Source organism: Uranotaenia lowii, chromosome 2, assembly GCF_029784155.1.
Source record: "Uranotaenia lowii strain MFRU-FL chromosome 2, ASM2978415v1, whole genome shotgun sequence".
NCBI classification, from domain to species: domain Eukaryota; kingdom Metazoa; phylum Arthropoda; class Insecta; order Diptera; family Culicidae; genus Uranotaenia; species Uranotaenia lowii.
The window spans coordinates 136,799,568-136,818,237 of NC_073692.1; the positions used below are offsets into that span (position 1 = coordinate 136,799,568).

Consider the following 18,670-nt stretch of genomic DNA (forward strand, 5'->3'; position numbering starts at 1 on the left):
CCAGTTGCACCACATTGCCATGTGTTCTTCCGATTCAGTCTTTTTGTCATGGAAAGAGCATTGCATCTTACAGGAATGGGAGAAACAATTTTATTTGTTTATTTGCATCGCTGCTTTTCTACTGCTGCAGTCACAAATCAAATTTTACTCCAATATTGACCTTACTTGTGGATGGAATTATCGGCATAAGATTCTATGCCGGACCGGCACAAGACAAAGCATGATGGAAACAATCAACCAGCAAGGATATTGTTGAATGATGTACCTAGCGCTGTGTGAGTATGTAAATCGGCATTAGAAAAAAAGAAACATTTCTTTTTTTTCCAACCTCCGACATGCAACCATAGGCTAATATGTTTTTCTGAATCTTAGTGTCTTTGTTATTTTGTAAACAATTTTTGAAAAATAATTAAAAAATTATAAAATGAAGTTATTTTTTAGGCTATGAACATTAAGAATCCGGGCAGTTACAAACGTGTGTATTTAAAAACTATTCATTTGATCGAAAAACTTTCTATGAAGGTACTAAAACGGTATTGAAAATAAAAATATGAAAATAATTATTTATCGTTAATTAAAAGAAAACCACCTTTATCATAAAATCTCTTTTTTTTTTAATTTTGCACACTTTTTTTAGTCATGTGTGGATCTATTATTTTTCCACAGAAGCAGAACCTTTGCGAAATCATGATATTTTGCACAAATTCACCTGGAAATCCCAACTAGAATATGGTTGGAAATTTTTCATGAGCAGGCATCTCGAAGAATTTGAGCTCGGATGCCGATTTTAACATAAATTTCTTTGTCGATCAGAACACATCTGTCACATTGCGTAAACACCGGGTGCACAATTTGCGATCCATGGAACTTCTCATTATAAGTTATTGGCTGGGTGTTTACTAGTCAGGCAACACTTTTTGCCTGCCGAAAACGGATTTACTGCATAGTTTAGGGGTCTGCCTTCAGTTATTCACAATTACCAGTGTCTTTATACCCATATTTGAAATCAAGGGTCCCACTCTGATGCTTGGTTTGAACTTCGTGTGCATTCTAGAGCGGCTCTTGATAGTTCTTGACCATAAAAAATCAAAATGTTCATGAATTTTCAAGTCGACAATGAAGAATTTTCGAGGTGATGATGATTTTACCATGTCCTTTTGCAAACATCTAAAACACACGTTAACTTGAAAATTTGAAAAAATAGGCAAAATAGTTTTTGTCATAACCAACGTTGGTAAAATTTTGCATATCCGGAATGTAGCTATCACCGAAATGAAGTGCCCGGATACTAAATGATAATAGCTTTAATAGCATAAGGCAACAAAAACAACATTGGTGTAAAAAAATTAAGTGCTGATTATGACTAATTAAGGAGTGTTGAAAAATTCGCGTATTATTCAAAAAAAAACTGTAAAATGTTACATGTATGTTGAAAATCATTGAATGATCAATTTTCTCGGTGACTGCGAATAGTTTCAACTTCTGAGAAAAAGTGAATAATTTATCTTATTGGGTTTTTAAACAGCTCTATGCAAAAAAGACGAATTCCTCCCAAGTAATTATTTAAATTAAAAAAAAATGAATTAAAATGAAGTAACATCTAAGAAAATTTTAAAAACAAAACATTTTGCAGTCTTCTACACAGTTGTCAAAAAAAATTAAATAATTTAATATCAAATATTTAAAACGCCTTTCTGTGATGTCACGAAAAGTTAGGTCATTTATTTTATAAGAGTTAGATCATTTTCATTTGAATGTTCTAAAAATTGCCAAATTACATTTACCCGGTTATATCTGGACTTGTCCGAATATTTAGTTCGAAATTTAAGAACGGTCCGGTTGCCCGAATTTTGTTGTAAAATGATCGGATTTTTTTTCACTTTATTTGCAAAAACGAAAAAAAAATAAAACAATTAGGGGAGATGGGGGCATAATGGCCACCTTAAGGAAAACGGTTATTTAACCATAGAAAATAGCTATAATATGGAGGTTACATTATTGTTTCGTGTTCAGACACTTGAAAAGCCTATTCCCTAACGTGCTGAAACGTGAAAAACTAGATGAAAACGCTAAAAAATGCATTTTAAAAAATTTTGCCAAAAGCTGAAAACCAGCCACTGTGGAGGCATAATGAGAACCCCCCCTGAGGCAGTATGAGCACCATTAATCAGGGCAAGATGTGCGTTTTCTGCCGGAGAATCTAGCAGCAAATTCTGTTGCGGCTTACATTACCTACACAAAATAGTTAAACCTAAAAATAAGAAAATTGAATTATTAATGAATTACACATTACCTCACCTAAAATTATACTCACCTTGGAACAAAATTAATATTTCACCTACATTATACTTTCCGTGTACACTTACCTTAAATACCTACTTACCTTGGTACTTACCATGAATTCTGTCATACTGGCATCCCTGAAATAAGAAATGTCAAAATTAGAGAAACATGACACACAATAATTTTACACTCGTGGAGGCAACATCGCCAAGTTTTGTTCCCGTGGAAAAGTTCGAACGTTTTCTGGAGGTGATCCGAACTTCCCCACCACATCCGTCGCCCATCCGTTCCGAGGAGCCAGCTGTCGTCACCTTTGTGGACATCGGAAGGGACCGCAACCAGCAGCAGAAAATATCAGGTGATTTCGCAAACATTTTGGTGCCGAAACCCGGGATAGCAGTTGCACTACCAAGTCGACCACCACGTGGCACTACATTTTGTCGCTTTGTGGTCTCAGAACCACGAAGATCCGGTCCAGCATCCGATCTTACGGAACACTATCGTTGCGACTGCTGATTCATCGTCATCAGGCAGTCATTGTCGTCGGTTTCATCATCAGCTCAGCTGAATTACCAACATCCGGAAGTCATCATCACCTTCAGCACTGTCGATTTCATCAAAGTGCAGTCGTCATCAGCTCCGTTCATGTTGCTGAGCCATCATCATCCAGCATTCGTCGTCGTCATCATCAATAGTCGGCCAGCCTCCCCATTCGGTGGCAGATAATTGAGGCATATTCTACGTCAGCAGCACACGTGAGGAATCGCATACCGAAAGTGAGGTTAGGGTAAGGTGGTAGCAGCACATGCAGGTACGTGAGACTTACTTTTAAGAAGAATTTGAGCAGTATGACGCCACCAAAGAAGGCGAATAATAAGTTAGCCAAATTGAAAACCCTTTATCGTCGGCGGACAAATATTTTGGGTTCCGCAAATTTGATCAAAACTTTTAATGATTCTTTTGATCAAAGTAAAAGTGAACAACTGCCCATTCGCATATTACGTTTAGATGCTTTGTGGCATGAATTCGAAGAAACACAAGAGGAGATAGAAGTGTTGGAAGATGCCGAAGAAGAATTCTTGCAAGAAAGACAAGATTTTCAAACACTTTATTATGAATTGAAAGCATCATTGCAAAGTAAGATTCCTGCCCCACCACCCTTACCTACCTCAACCCCTGCTGCATCTTCAGCTGTTCCCATTTCTTCAAGTGTTCGTTTACCGGAAATTAAATTAAAGGAGTTTTCCGGAAATCTCGATGATTGGGTATCCTTTCGCGATCTTTACGTCTCTCTCATTCACTCAAGTGTGCAATTATCAGCGGTACAGAAAATGCACTATTTACGAGCTACAATTTCTGGTGAAGCAGCTCGAATTATTTCTGCGCTTGAGATTACTGCCAACAATTATTTGGTAGCGTGGAATCTATTGAAAGAACGTTATGAGAAACCTAACCTGTTAATAAAGAGACACATGTCTGCCTTACTTTCCGTTCCTTCTTTGAAAAAAGAGTCTGCGCAGGGGCTTGCAGATCTTGCGGACGAATTTGATCGCCATGTATCTCTGTTGGATAAACTCGAAGGCGCTGAGAACCACTGGAATTCATTTCTTATCGAACGATTGAGCCAATGCCTTGATGCTGCAACACTTCGCGAGTGGGAAACATTAGTATCAGCCTTTGACGAATACCCTCAATACCATCAACTTCTCGAGTTTATCCACAGAAGATCGCGAATAGTTCAAACTCTAAAGCTCTCCCAATCGGCAACTACTCAATCCGAGAATAAGCAAACGAAATCCAGATCAATTGTGTCACATGTCGTCTCTGATAATGCGCCCAGGTGTGCCTGTTGTAAGCAAGCGCATTTCCTGTTCCAGTGTGAACAATTTCGAGCACTTTCTCCTCAACTTCGTTTTGAACTTGTCAAAAAGAATGGCCTTTGCATAAACTGTCTAAAGGGAACACATCAAGCCAGAAATTGCTCCAGCGGATCCTGTAAAAGTTGTTCGAAGAGGCATCACTCGTTGCTACACCTGCCTCCATTTCCGTCGGCTTCTGGTTCACAACCAGCAGCATCTACTAATCGACCTGTGCCAGTTCACAATTCCGCTGAAGCAACTTCGTCGCATTCGTGCCAAATGTCGCATCTCGTACCGAATTTTGCCGAAAGCAATCTGTCCGAACAAAATTCGTCTGCCTCACCACCTGATCCGTCGTTTCCGTTATCGTCGCGTGTCGATCCTTTCCCAACGCCGTCGGTCGTTTCCGTTGATAATCCTCCCTCTACCGCCTGCCAAAGTGCGGAAATAAACACCCAACTACAGCAGTCAATCGTGATCTTGTCAACAGCAGTGATAAAAGTGAGAGATGCAGATAATAAATACGTTTTTGCCAGAGCATTGCTCGATAGTGGTTCTCAACCTAGCTTCATTTCGGAGGCCCTCTGTCAGAAACTACGTTTGAAGCGGAATAAACTCAATTCACCAGTTAGTGGAATTGGGCAATCCATCGTCAACGTTCGCTATGGTGTTACCTTAACCATTGCGTCACGTTTTGAAACTTTCGCTACTCAGTTAGACTGTCTCGTACTGCCAAAGCTTACCGTCTCGCTACCCAGCCATCACATTGACACCTCTCGCTGGAAGATTCCAAAACATCTACCGCTTGCAGATCCGCAGTTCAACATTAGCCAAAGTGTTGATATCATCATTGGAGCTGCTCTGTTCTTCGACCTTCTTCAACACCAGCAATTTTCCCTTGGTTCCGAGTTTCCGAAGCTACAGAAAACGGTCCTCGGATACATCGTTTGTGGCACATTGAAGCCGCCAAATGCAGAGCCTAGAGAACTGCAAGCATGCCACATCTGCGTTGACGATAGCCTCGATACTCAACTTCAGAGGTTTTGGGAAGTTGAAAACTTCGATGACGGTAAAGCTCTTACTCCTGACGAACAACACTGCGAAGATCACTTCAAAACTACCGTTTCCCGTGACGATACAGGTCGTTATATCGTTCGCCTTCCACTCAAGGAAGAGAAGGTCTCGATGCTTGGCGATTCATACACCGCTGCTCTTCGAAGATTCCAGCAAATGGAAAAGAGATTCGCTGCCAACCAAGATTTGCATCACAGCTATTCAGCTTTCATGACAGAGTACGAGAGTTTGGGTCACATGGAGTTGATTCGCGACGCGCCGCGTAGCCCACAGTTTTTTCTTCCTCACCATGCCATCCAACGTCCAGAAAGTACGACCACCAAAACACGCGTGGTATTCGACGGTTCCTGTCGTGGAGCAGCCGCTCTGTCGCTCAACGACGCTCTCTACGCCGGACCAACAGTTCAGCCAGCTCTTTTCTCTACTGTCGTTAATTTTCGCCTGCCATTGTTCGCCATTACCGCCGATGCAGAGAAAATGTTCCGGCAGATTTGGGTCCACCCTGATGACCGGAAATTCCAGCAAATTCTTTGGCGCAGAAGCCCAACTGACCCAATCAGCACCTACCAGTTGAAAACTGTTACTTACGGTCTTGCAAGTTCGCCATTCCATGCTGCTCGTGTGCTTAACCAACTCGCTATCGACGAGGGAAGTCGGTATCCTCTTGCCGTACCTGTGATTCAAAAGGGCACATACGTAGACGACATAATTTCTGGACACGACGACCACGACACGATGATAGAAACCTGCAAACAACTAATGGAAATGTTGAAGTCGGCTGGTTTTGTTCTGCGAAAATGGGCGTCAAACTACAAAACAGTTCTCAGCGGCGTTCCGGAAGAGTTCTGGGAAACATCAACAGAACTAGAGCTCGATCGTTCTCAAGCAGTCAAAACCTTGGGTTTGTTATGGTTTCCCCAGGAGGATGTCTTCAAATTCAAGATCCCTGCTCTCTCAGAACTTGAAATTGTTACTAAGCGCATTGTGGTTTCTGAGATGTCTCAGCTGTTTGATCCCCTTGGACTCCTGGGGCCTGTAGTCGTTAACGCAAAGATGTTCGTCCAAACCCTCTGGGAGGCTGATCTATCGTGGGATTCTGAGCTTGCAGAAGAGTCGGCACGATGGTGGAAGAAATATCGTACCGACATTAAGGAGCTGTCATCGTTACAAATCCCTCGAAGAGTTTTTCGGAACACACTACAACAATACACGATCCACTGTTTTTGCGATGCGTCGCAGAAAGGTTACGGTTGCTGCATCTACATTGTATCATCTGACGAACAAGGCCAATTCCACTCGCATCTTCTCACATCAAAATCTCGTGTCGCTCCACTTCGTGGTCAATCTATTCCTCGCTTGGAGCTGTGCGCAGCTCTTCTTGGCAGCCAATTAGTTCACAATCTGCTAACAAACACAAGAATCACCGGATCAGTAACATTTTGGACGGATTCAACAGTGGTTCTTCACTGGATCAATTCCCGATCTAACTGTTGGAAAGTTTTCGTCTCCAATCGAGTTGCAGAGATTCAACGTCTAACAAAGGGTTCCCAATGGAGGCACATATCGACGGAATTGAACCCTGCTGATCGTATTTCCCGAGGAATGCTCGCAAGCCAGATCCTGCTCGACAAGCTGTGGTGGCATGGTCCAGAATTTCTTTCCTCCCCCGTCGAAATGTGGCCGGAAGGCGTTGTATCGATACCATTTAAACCCGAACTGGAAGTGGAAATGCGTCCAATGGTTTCTCTTCACGCAATGGAAGAAAACTTCAACATTTTCACTCGGTTTTCGGAGCTAGCAAAGTTATTACGAGTCGTTTCCTACTGTTATCGCTTCCGAAAAAACTGCAAACTGCCGGAAAATGAGCGTATTCCATCATCCTTGTCGCCTGAAGAAGTAGACATTACGCTCAAGTCCCTCATTCGAATCGCACAGCACCAGGAATTTCCCACGGAAGTCCGTTTGCATAGCCATACCAAGTCTGGCAATGCTGTCTCACTCGCCTCGAAATCGCCACTCAAAAATCTGAATATTATGATGGATGAATTCGGACTTCTTCGGATTGATGGACGTTTAAAAAATTTGAATGCACCGTTCGATACTCGTCATCCAATTTTGTTGCCGGCAAATCATCAACTGAGCTTGTTGATTGCTAGATCGATTCATCTGCAGACACTTCATGGAGGACCTTCACTTCTCCTTGCAACAATTCGCCAACGTTTTTGGCCACTACGGGGTCGAGAGTTAGCTCGGAAGATTGTACGCCAGTGCGTAGTCTGCTTCAGGTGCAATCCTACAACTACAAACCAAATCATGGCACCTCTACCATCAGTACGCCTAAAACCAGCCCGAGCTTTTACCTATTCAGGAATGGACTACTGTGGGCCGTTTTTCGTTCGTCCGCTGTTTGGGAAAGGTGCGTCGGTTAAAGTTTACGTTGCGTTGTTCGTCTGCTTGGTGGTGAAGGCCGTGCATCTCGAAGTCGTCGCTGACTTGTCGACCGTCGCGTGCATCAACGCCGTCAAACGTTTTGTCGCCAGTCGTGGCCGCGTTCTCGAATTGCACTGCGACAATGCAACCGCTTTCGTCGGGGCGGATCGCGAATTACGTCGACTTCGGAAGGAGTTCCAGCAACAATTCAAGTCGAAGGAATGGGGCGAATTCTGCGCAGGACACGGCATCATCTTTCGCTTCATCCCAGCCCGCTCACCACACTTTGGTGGCCTCTGGGAAGCCGGAGTGAAGTCCTTTAAGTATCATTTTCGTCGCATAATGGGACAAAAGGCTTTCTCAATGGATCAACTCCTGACCATCGTTGCACAGATTGAATCTGTATTGAACTCTCGCCCACTCATTCCTTTAACCGACACTCCGGATGACCTCTCATCGCTTACTCCTGGTCACTTCCTCATTGGAGAACCGCTCGTCTCAATTCCTGAGCCCGACCTTCTTCATCTGTCGCCTAGTCGAATCACCCGTCTGCAGGACATGCAACGTTCGGTTCAAGATCTGTGGCGCTCCTGGTCGAGGGACTATGTAAGCCAGCTTCATCAACGCAGTAAGTGGAGACGCCAAACTTCGGACGTTCAACAGGGTCAACTGGTGCTACTGAAGTTCGACAACTACCCTCCACTTCAATGGCCTCTTGGTCGAATCATCCAAACCATCACCGGTTCCGACGGACGAGTACGCGTAGTGGTGGTAAAAACGGCGTCTGGCGAATACAAGCGAGCGATCACGGAGGTCGCAGTCCTACCAATTGAGACCAGTAACGGCGAGGGTCCATCAGCATCAACATCGATCAACGACGTGGTCTGTTGAAACGGGTGGTTTCAACGGCGGCCGGCATGTTGCGGCTTACATTACCTACACAAAATAGTTAAACCTAAAAATAAGAAAATTGAATTATTAATGAATTACACATTACCTCACCTAAAATTATACTCACCTTGGAACAAAATTAATATTTCACCTACATTATACTTTCCGTGTACACTTACCTTAAATACCTACTTACCTTGGTACTTACCATGAATTCTGTCATACTGGCATCCCTGAAATAAGAAATGTCAAAATTAGAGAAACATGACACACAATAATTTTACACTCGTGGAGGCAACATCGCCAAGTTTTGTTCCCGTGGAAAAGTTCGAACGTTTTCTGGAGGTGATCCGAACTTCCCCACCACATCCGTCGCCCATCCGTTCCGAGGAGCCAGCTGTCGTCACCTTTGTGGACATCGGAAGGGACCGCAACCAGCAGCAGAAAATATCAGGTGATTTCGCAAACAAATTCAATTCGATGAAGTCAGGTGAGTCGTAGATTCATCAAACAAAGCAATAACAAAATAATCTAGGTCTGTTTGTAGAATACAAACAATTCACGCACGCTCATACATTATGTGCTTTGTTCGGAGGATGATGCTACATGCTACATGAATTGTAAATGGAAAAAAAACCACCTCGAACAGAAATCGAACTCTAGTCTTTTGATTACCTCTCCGACACCTTACCAATAGGCTAAATCGTTGGATGAAAACTAGTCAAGGTGTGGCGCTATAAATCAATTTTAATTCGCTGCTAGATTCTACGGCAGAAAATGCTCATTATGCCTCGATAATATGGTGCTCTATATGCCCCTAGTCAACAAATTTAAGTAAAAACGTGTTTCAAAATTGATAAAAGTGAGAAATCAAAAATTTTATGATGGTAAAAATTGAGAAACAATGTGTACATCATGTTGCAGTGCGTACATTATAGATCAAGGTTATTTTAAGATCATGAGAGCTTATTTCGTGGTGCTCAAAAATTATAATATTTTCGTAACTTGAGAACCAAGCTAGTTTTTTTTAAATATCTCTGTAAAGATGATAAGGAGATTCCTTTTTTTGTGAAAAATTAATACTATAGGAAGTACGAAACAAATCCTCATGAAAATTTATTTAAGAAAATACGCACTTTCGTAGAAAAGCGTAGTTCTCATTATGCCTCGGGTGCTCGTTATGCCCTCATCTCCCCTAACTACATTTTTTATTTTTGTGACCAACAATTAAATTTTTTGAACAAGTTTTGTCAACATATAAATGAACGATTTAATGGAAGCTCTAAATACAATTTAATTTCGTTTGATGGGTTTTTATTTAAAATAATTGTTTTTTTCCTGATATTTACGCAATAATTTATGTGTTTTTCCCAAATTTGCCCTAATATTGCCAGGGTTTTGAGTTCAAAAGAAAAATTTTAAATCCACTGCTCGGATTTTGCCAAGTTCGGAAAAAATTAGGCAACCTTGTTGCAGCTTTGTATCTCTGAAATCAGAAAATTTAGGCAAAATGTGAATCCTTCATGAAATAAAGGATAATAAATAGATTTATAATCAGGATTTAGTTGTAATGTGGGTGTATAAGTTTATCAACCGAAATTTAATAAAAATTGCTCATCTCAATCTTAATAACATAGGACCACGCATGTATAAAGCTTGTTACGATTGAATTGGAACAAAAACCATTATCTGTATTTCAGTTATTTATCATTGAATTCAAAATATTTTTCCATACGAATGTAGCATTTTCTTCATGAAGGTCGAAAAATGCCAATTGAAATATTTTTTCACTATTCATAAAATTTGAAATTTTTAGTAAAATTTTCATGAACAACTAAAATAATTAAAGAGGAACAATGGTATAACAATCCCGACTCCAAAATCTCGTAATCATATTTCAGGAACTCAATTCTACAACAGTTTTTCGAAAAATTTCTCACTTGTTGATATTAATTGTGTCCCAAATATTGAACCCCAATAAAGTTAGACTAAGCTTGGCAGATTGTCCGGATTTTGACCAAACTTTCTCACTCTATTTGCAAAATCAAACGAAAATTTCAATGTATCTTGCGTCCAAGTCATTTTTTATTGAAGAAATTTTATCAAAATAAACATAAACGGTTTTTTGGAAGCCTTAAATATGATTCTGAATCAACTGATGTGTTTCGAAAAAAATAATAACAGTTTTCCATGTGTTTCTATTTGATTTTACTGGGATTATGGATGGAACCGAAATTTGCCTGCATATTGGCCGGATTTTGGGAAATTTTTAATCAAAATGCCCTTATTTCGCAAGGATTTAGAGGATTAAATTTCCTGGATTTTCCCAGCCCGGATACATGCGGGAAAATATCTATTTAGTAAGTATCCAGTTTCAGTGATTTCCAGTTTGGATGATCATAGGTATAAGAATGTTGCATTGAACCTTTGTGTTGCATTCCCATATAAAATGTGATGAATTTTCCATATTCAAAATTCATTATTTTAGAATATGAAAAAAATATATTTGAAATTCAAACCATTTTTATGGTTTGGATCTGAAATTTTTATCCTGGAACATAAAAAAGTTTCACGAGTCCAAAATCAAATTGAAAACCATAAATTCAGAATCAAATAAAAGATTTCTGGTTAAGGGTTCTAATACAAATTTCGCTTTCTGGTTTCAAATTCATAGGATTTCTCATTTGGAATTTAGATTAAGGTTTTGATTTTAGGTTCAAAATACAGAATTCAGACATGGGACGAAACTCCAAGGTTTGAATTCAGATTTAGCTCAAAATTTAAGTTTTATAATCAACTAGCTGACCCGGCAAACTTCGTTAAGCCTTTGAATTTCGCAAACATAATGAACATGTAAATAAGCAGAAAATAGGTTAATAATTATTTGCGCTCATGAAACTGGATTGTTACCTTCAAACGGAGTGAATCGACACAGTTTTTTGACTATTTTCGTAATACTTCTGTCATATTTTGGTAGTGCCTACCTCTAGGGGCAAAAATTTTCGAAAAGATTGACTTCCAACAAAACCGGAAAGCGAATATCTTCTGGGATAAAGTTAAAAATCTGTTTTCTTCCGTTTTACATTTTTTTCACATTTACAGAGGATCCTTGACACCGATATGTTCAATTTCTATTAACCCCAAGATAAGTGCCAAAAAGTGTTTTGTTGAAATGTGTTGTCATTTTAAGCAGTTTTGATCAACTGTCTTTCATTTTTCGCCAAAACCATGTTTAAAATTTTCTTTATCGTATAGGTACCAAATTTGTAGAAATGGCACAACAGTTTTCATGGTATGAAATTTAGCGATTTTTTTTATGCTGCAAATATATCAATATCAACAAATTTTTATATACCATTCTGTTTTTCGTTATCTATCATGCATTTGATATGTTCTCTGTATTAGACAATCTCCTCTTAATTTTTAAAATCATCTTTTTTATATCGACTTTAACGTTATCATATTTATCGAGAAATGGATGCTTAAGCAGTGAACAAAATTAGAACATTCAATATATGTGTATGTACATGGAATTTTTATTCACAACAATTTCAAATCAAACGGTTATGAAATCTTTTTTTACTTTGAGATCTTGAATTCAAAATCATAAATAAAATTCAAAAAAGTCTTTGCAAATCTAATTCAGTTTTCATTATCTCTGTTTTGGATCTTGAATCACATTTTCGTCGAGACTAAAATTTTTATTTTCCAAGCTTCTTGTATTTGAAGATGTTATTGAACCAGTTATCTGTTCTTGATTTCTAATACTGAGTGTTGGATCAAATTATGAATTTTATTTTTACAAAGTCAACCCTATTTATATCCTTAATTTTGTTTAGTTTTTCAGCACCTTAGTATGAAAGGAAGAAGTGGATACTATCTAATATTTCCTTGGTTTTCAGATGAAATTCACATATAATTACATAGTTAATATCATTCTATTCTCGAACTACTTCATTACATTCTTGGCGTTTACAAAAACCAAGTAAATCAATTTATGGTCGTCTTATTCTATTAATTAAAAATTGGACGTTCTCTTGGTGTTATACCATAAATATGAACAGAAGATTCTGTAATGGAATATTTCATTGTTATCTGTTCAGTTGTTTTGGATATGTCAAAACTTCCACAGTCATACGTAAAATATTATTTTTCTTGAATAATATGACAGTCTTTCATTTAACCGGAAAATATACAAAACAAAATAACGGAGTAAATAAAAGAGATCAGAATTTTTCCCGCGCGTATACTGGTCAGGCAAATTTATTCTTTCTAAAAATCTAACAATATCCGGGCATTTGATTTCAAAATTGTCAATCCAAAATCCGGGCAATACCCAGCAAATTTGGGCTAAATTCAGAAACTACTAAAAAAAAAATCAAACGAAAAGCACTTTAAAATTTTTTTTTCTTCGAAACACATCAGTAATTTTGAATCGTATTTTAAGCATCCAGAAACCGTGCATGATTATTATGTTAAAAGTTGCTCAAAAAATTTCGCTTTAGTACGCAAAATTTAAAAAAAAAATTAACTTAATAAAAGATTTTGTTTTTATTTATCAAATAAAATGACTAAATCCGGAAAATTCGGGTTTTTTTTTATCAAAATCCGGACAACCGGGCTGGACGACTTGACCGGTCCCTTTAAATTTTGTTTTATCAATTACCCTGTCAAGTCCGTGTAAAACCGGGCAATCCGGCTAGTTTTGGGTAAATTAGCTTAAAAACTGTTAAAGTTGCCTTGATGCTGAAGCAAAAATGACAATTTTCGAAAATAGGTATACTCCATGCCGGCTTATTGCGTTCTGTTTTTTTTCACCCCATACATCCAAGTATCCATTTTACTGGTGCCACGTGAAAAGTACACATGGAACGAAAATGGGCGCCAAAACTTCCTATAGAGAGATGGATGCACATCAGTAAGCCTTGATTGCTTTTGGCGCCTTCCTACTCTGGGTGATTCGAATTAAAAAAAAAAATGGAAATTGGGTGCCATGACTTTTATTTGATACGAATAACTAAACTAAAAATTAATTTTCAAATTCCACAAAAACATTTTTGAAATTATCTCTCCGTTGTGTTATTCTTCGCGTGAAGACGAACACAACAAAAAAATTCGCATGCAAATCGGATGATCCAGTGAAGAGTTTTGCGTGTTCGCACATTTATGTATAGTCTGTCTCTCTCCCTGTTATATATATATATATATATATATATATATATATATATATATATATATATATATATATATATATATATATATATATATATATATATATATATATATATATATATATATATATATATATATATATATATATATATATATATATATATATATATATATATATATATATATATATATATATATATATATATATATATATATATATATATATATATATATATATATATATATATATATATATATTAAACAATATTAAAATATCAATGTTAAAATTTCATTAAGGATTCAAATTGATGGAGATCGCAGATTCATAACTTTGATTCTTGATTCAAAATGTTAAATTCAATCAAAGTCAGTTTAGAAACACATAGCTGGCGAAAATCGCATATAAAAAATAAGACCTGGATTCATTTAAAAGAATTCGCGGTGAAAACCGGGGGAATCGAAATAAAAACGGTTGTAGAAGATTTTAAGAAACAAGTCCTACTGGAATTCCACCTTTCAATCATTTCCTATCGATTCCAGCATGTTACACAAGCTAGTTGTGTCGCGCTTTGACAAAATTAGATTTTTCACGTTCATTTTCACTTGAACTTTAAACCGGGCTTAAGGGTTGATTTTTTTTCGGTTTTCTTAATAATCACAAACACTCTCTTCAAATTTGAGCGCTTTAGGTTTCAAGACCAAACAATGGCTCAATACCGCTCCTTCCGAGAACCTTCTTCTAGCTCGATAATGTCTAAAAACAAATTATACGAAATTAATCCCAGAAGGTAAATATAGTGCATCCTGCACCCGGTGCATCCAAGCTTCCACTACTAATGAGATGCACACTTTGTTTACAGTTTCGATTTTGTCTGTGTATACCTCTTTCGTTTGCTTATTTACTTAGTCTTAATTAGAACCAACTACTGATGCTAGAGGAGGGTTGAAACCTCCCCACCACTTATAAGTACTGGGTATGAGGACCTTGTCCTAGTATCGGAACCTTTGCTTTGTCACTGGGAAGGGGTGGTACTTTCTGGCAGCAGCTGTTGTGCTATATCGATTTAAGAATCCCACTTTCTCGCAAATAACATCCAACACGATGTGATGTAAGAAAGTGGCCCTACATACGAGCTTGGATTGGGGCAAACAAAACACGACAACTGTCACAGGAAACGGCTGCGAGACAGTTGTTTGTCGACAGCCGTATCCTTGCCGGTGCAATTTCGAGCCTAGATTTTATATTAGACCACCTTGTTCGGACAGCACGATATCTCTACCGGAACTGTGGAATAGGTTTCTTTTTGAATTTGAAAATGAACGTGATACATGTGCTATTTTTAAGCATGATTATTTTTTTCAAATATCAGTTTGCTATTGTTGATTTGTGACATCGTGAAAGTTCGATCTTCTATCTAATCGCAACATTTTTTGTGAACAATTTAAATACGCAGTAAAAATCAATGCCTCACATTTTTGATAAACCAACGAAAGTGTAGATAAATGCAATAATACTTCCTAAAAAGTTATGTCACCCAAGATAAATGATTGATCCGAAATGTAGGGCAGCCGAGTGTCAAACGGATAGAGCAGAATGAAAGTCCGATATATTCGTTGTAAATCACCCTTCAGCCAGGCGACGACGATAAGGTGACCTAGTGCCACCGAATGAATGGTGTTTGGTGTCTACTTGTTGTGTTGTAACCGCATTAATTCAATTCATTCCACAAATCCTCGGTACCGGTCCAATGATGTGGTGGAACCTACCGCACCAGAAACAATTCGATAGGCTTGCAACATTCACACCTCACACGTGTGTAGGTAGTAGGTACGTCCAACATTCAATCCAGTAGCTTAACTTTCGATGGATCAAAACTGAGCTGTGGTAATGAATGGACAGACACGGGGCGTGCAATTGCGGGTGACCGATGGAAATTAAAACCGTGACCAAATCAATAAAGAGGGTGTGATTTCAGTTGATCGCCCGATGGTGGTGTTGATGTGAGAAGAAACATAATTGATGGCACATTTTTGGCATTGCTAAAAAGCAAAAAAAGCAAAAACTTCTTTCCAATCACCGTATAAGTGATTGGAAGCACTTTTTTAGTTCAGCGGTCTTATTCGAGGCCCTCATACGATTTTTCGTAATAAAAACTAGGCATTATAAGTTTTTACAAAACAACCACTTTTTAGATACATTTATGGAAAATTGCCTAACACGAAAACTTCAAAAAAAGTTGTTTTTTGAAATAAGTTTTTTCGCACTTAAATATACCGCTTTGATTCCAAGGGCCTCATTTCTTGTTCTATAATTGCAGTGTGCTTAAAACGGTTTCCTTTGCATCCTTGCAGCGTTTTGGGAGCTGATCTGCATAAAAATCTTCAAAAATAGCTTGTTTCCCGAGTTGAAATTTGCATTGATCGTTACAAGAGCCATAGACTTATGAACTTTTTTTTTTCTTTTTTTTTTTTTGTTTCGATTATAGTTTTACCATCGTTATGGCATTCGCGACTTTATCAACGTTGCAGTTGGCGAATCGTTATTGAAAAGCTATCCGGTACAACTGTGTTCGATGTTTACTCTTGGGCTCGAACTCGCGGACATCGGCTCAGGAGACAACAGACTTACCAACTGAGCTATATCACAAGCCCGAACTTTATTTGTGAAAACCGTAATTTGAACATGATATTTTTTTTCATTATTGATTATTCGCATGATCACTCTTTTAACGCTTCCAAAAACAAATTTCAATAAATATTTTTCTATAATTAAATTTTTACTATTTTTAAAGTTTGAAAAATTTTAAAGTTTTATTATTGTCAAAATTTACCAATTAGCGAAATGACGATAGTTTAGCATAGCATTGGGTGACAACACACATCTTGAATTGGCTGATACAAGGGGTACAACTCACAATCAAGCACAACACTAGATGCCAAAATGAGCACCTGGGTTTAATACTCATTTCAAGTGTAGATATTGAGAATCACTGTGGTACACCGCACACCGTGACGAGTCAATGCACACTGGTATAGAACATCAATCTAGCGGAACTAAATCAATAGCGCCCAGGGATAAAAAGATAGACTTTTGATGTCTTCGACAATATTGCATAATTTTATAAGGCGCATACTTTGAAATAAAATATAGAGTCGAGGGGTCCACCAATAGCAAGATAAAAATGCTAACTTTTTTGTCAAGCATTTTAGAGCTTTGGTTTCTTCTACGAAGTTGTTTATCTTAACAAAATACATAACTTTGCTGAACAAGTCAAAGTTGTTCAATTTCATTCTAAGGAGTTACAATGAAATTAAAAATAAAACCATGAAAAAACAGTTTTTTAAATGTGGATCGTTGTAGGTAAGGCAAAACCATTTTCAGTCTTCGAAACAAAGTTGAAAAAAGTTAAGATCTACAATCTTTTAGTACATTACAATGTGTTTTGAAATTGCTGAAGCGCTGTAGAAAGCATTTAGTGAAATATATTAACGATTTTCAAAGAGAAGTTTATCAAATTGCGCAAATTTTCGCACCATCAGCCAATGTGGATTTTATTTTTGGTATTAAGAGGAATCATTACCATATAAAACTAGCGTGGAACTCGGTGGAACTCGGAGCAGTTTTAAGATTCAAAATCTAGTATTTTTTTCACAAATATCACTTTTTTAGACACTTGTTTATAAAATGGTGTATATCAACGTGTTGACAGTTCTGGTTTCAAAATGGCCATAGATCCTTTACTCAAATTGAGTTTGTAATCCAACGAATACTTATTATCTCAAGTGTTTTTTTTTTTCGTTAAATAGAGCAAAAATTGGCCTGCCACCAGCTACTGAAAGTTGAAAGCTACTTGACTTCTGGAGTTAAATCACTTTCACGTGTTTCAGATATCATTTATAAAATGATGTACTAGAACAGATTCATTTGATAAATTCGAAACGGAAAACCGGTTAAATCATCTAATTATTTCTTATTCTCAAATTCTGCAAGTTAATTGCATCAAAGAAACTAAGAAACTAATAAAGTGTCTAAAAAAAGTGATATCTGTGAAAAAAATACTACATTTTGAATCTTAAAATTGCTTCGAGTTCCACTGAGTTCCACTCTAGTTTTATATGATAATGATTCCTCTTAACACCAAAAATAAAATCCACATTGGCTGATGGTGCGAAAATTTGCGCAATTTGATAAACTTCTCTTTGAAAATCGTTAATATATTTCACTAAATGCTTTCTACAGCGCTTCAGCAATTTCAAAACACATCGTAATGTACTAAAAGATTGTAGATCTTAACTTTTTTCAACTTTGTTTCGAAGACTGAAAATGGTTTTGCCTTACCTACAACGATCCACATTTAAAAAACTGTTTTTTCATGGTTTTATTTTTAATTTCATTGTAACTCCTTAGAATGAAATTGAACAACTTTGACTTGTTCAGCAAAGTTATGTATTTTGTTAAGATAAACAACTTCGTAGAAGAAACCAAAGCTCTAAAATGCTTGACAAAAAAGTTAGCATTTTTATCTTGCTATTGGTGGACCCTTCGACTCTATATTTTATTTCAAAGTATGCGCCTTATAAAATTATGCAATATTGTCGAAGACATCAAAAGTCTATCTTTTTATCCCTGGGCGCTATTGATTTAGTTCCGCTAGATTGATGTTCTATACCAGTGTGCAATGTAATCATTTAGGGATAATCTGAACAGCGAAATAAATCCTACATAAAAAGATGCTGTTTCAGATAGGTAGAGGAGGGGCTATTTTCGTTTATAGGAAATCCAACTTGGCAGATAGGATTGATGCGTAAAAATGTTGAAATGTAGGTACACGAATAAACAGATAAATAAAAATGGAAAGAGCTCACCAATGTTTAATCGTTTCTCCACTTCATTAGTATTTCGCTCTTGAATCGTTAACCTGATTCCTATATCCTGCAATTTCTAGTTCTTCCAAATCCAG

At 37.5% G+C, this 18,670-nt stretch overlaps 2 protein-coding genes across 2 annotated transcripts in view; one reads left to right on the forward strand and one right to left on the reverse strand.

Moving 5' to 3' along the window:
• The window catches only part of LOC129741292 (uncharacterized), a 225,054-nt gene that overhangs the window by 183,859 nt on the left and 22,525 nt on the right, over positions 1 to 18,670 (reverse strand). The gene's annotated exons all lie outside the window — the stretch shown is intronic.
• Positions 3,756 to 8,537, forward strand: LOC129741891 (uncharacterized). The gene has a single exon (XM_055733707.1). It carries the CDS (start codon positions 3,756 to 3,758, stop codon positions 8,535 to 8,537), a length of 4,782 nt encoding a protein of 1,593 aa, XP_055589682.1.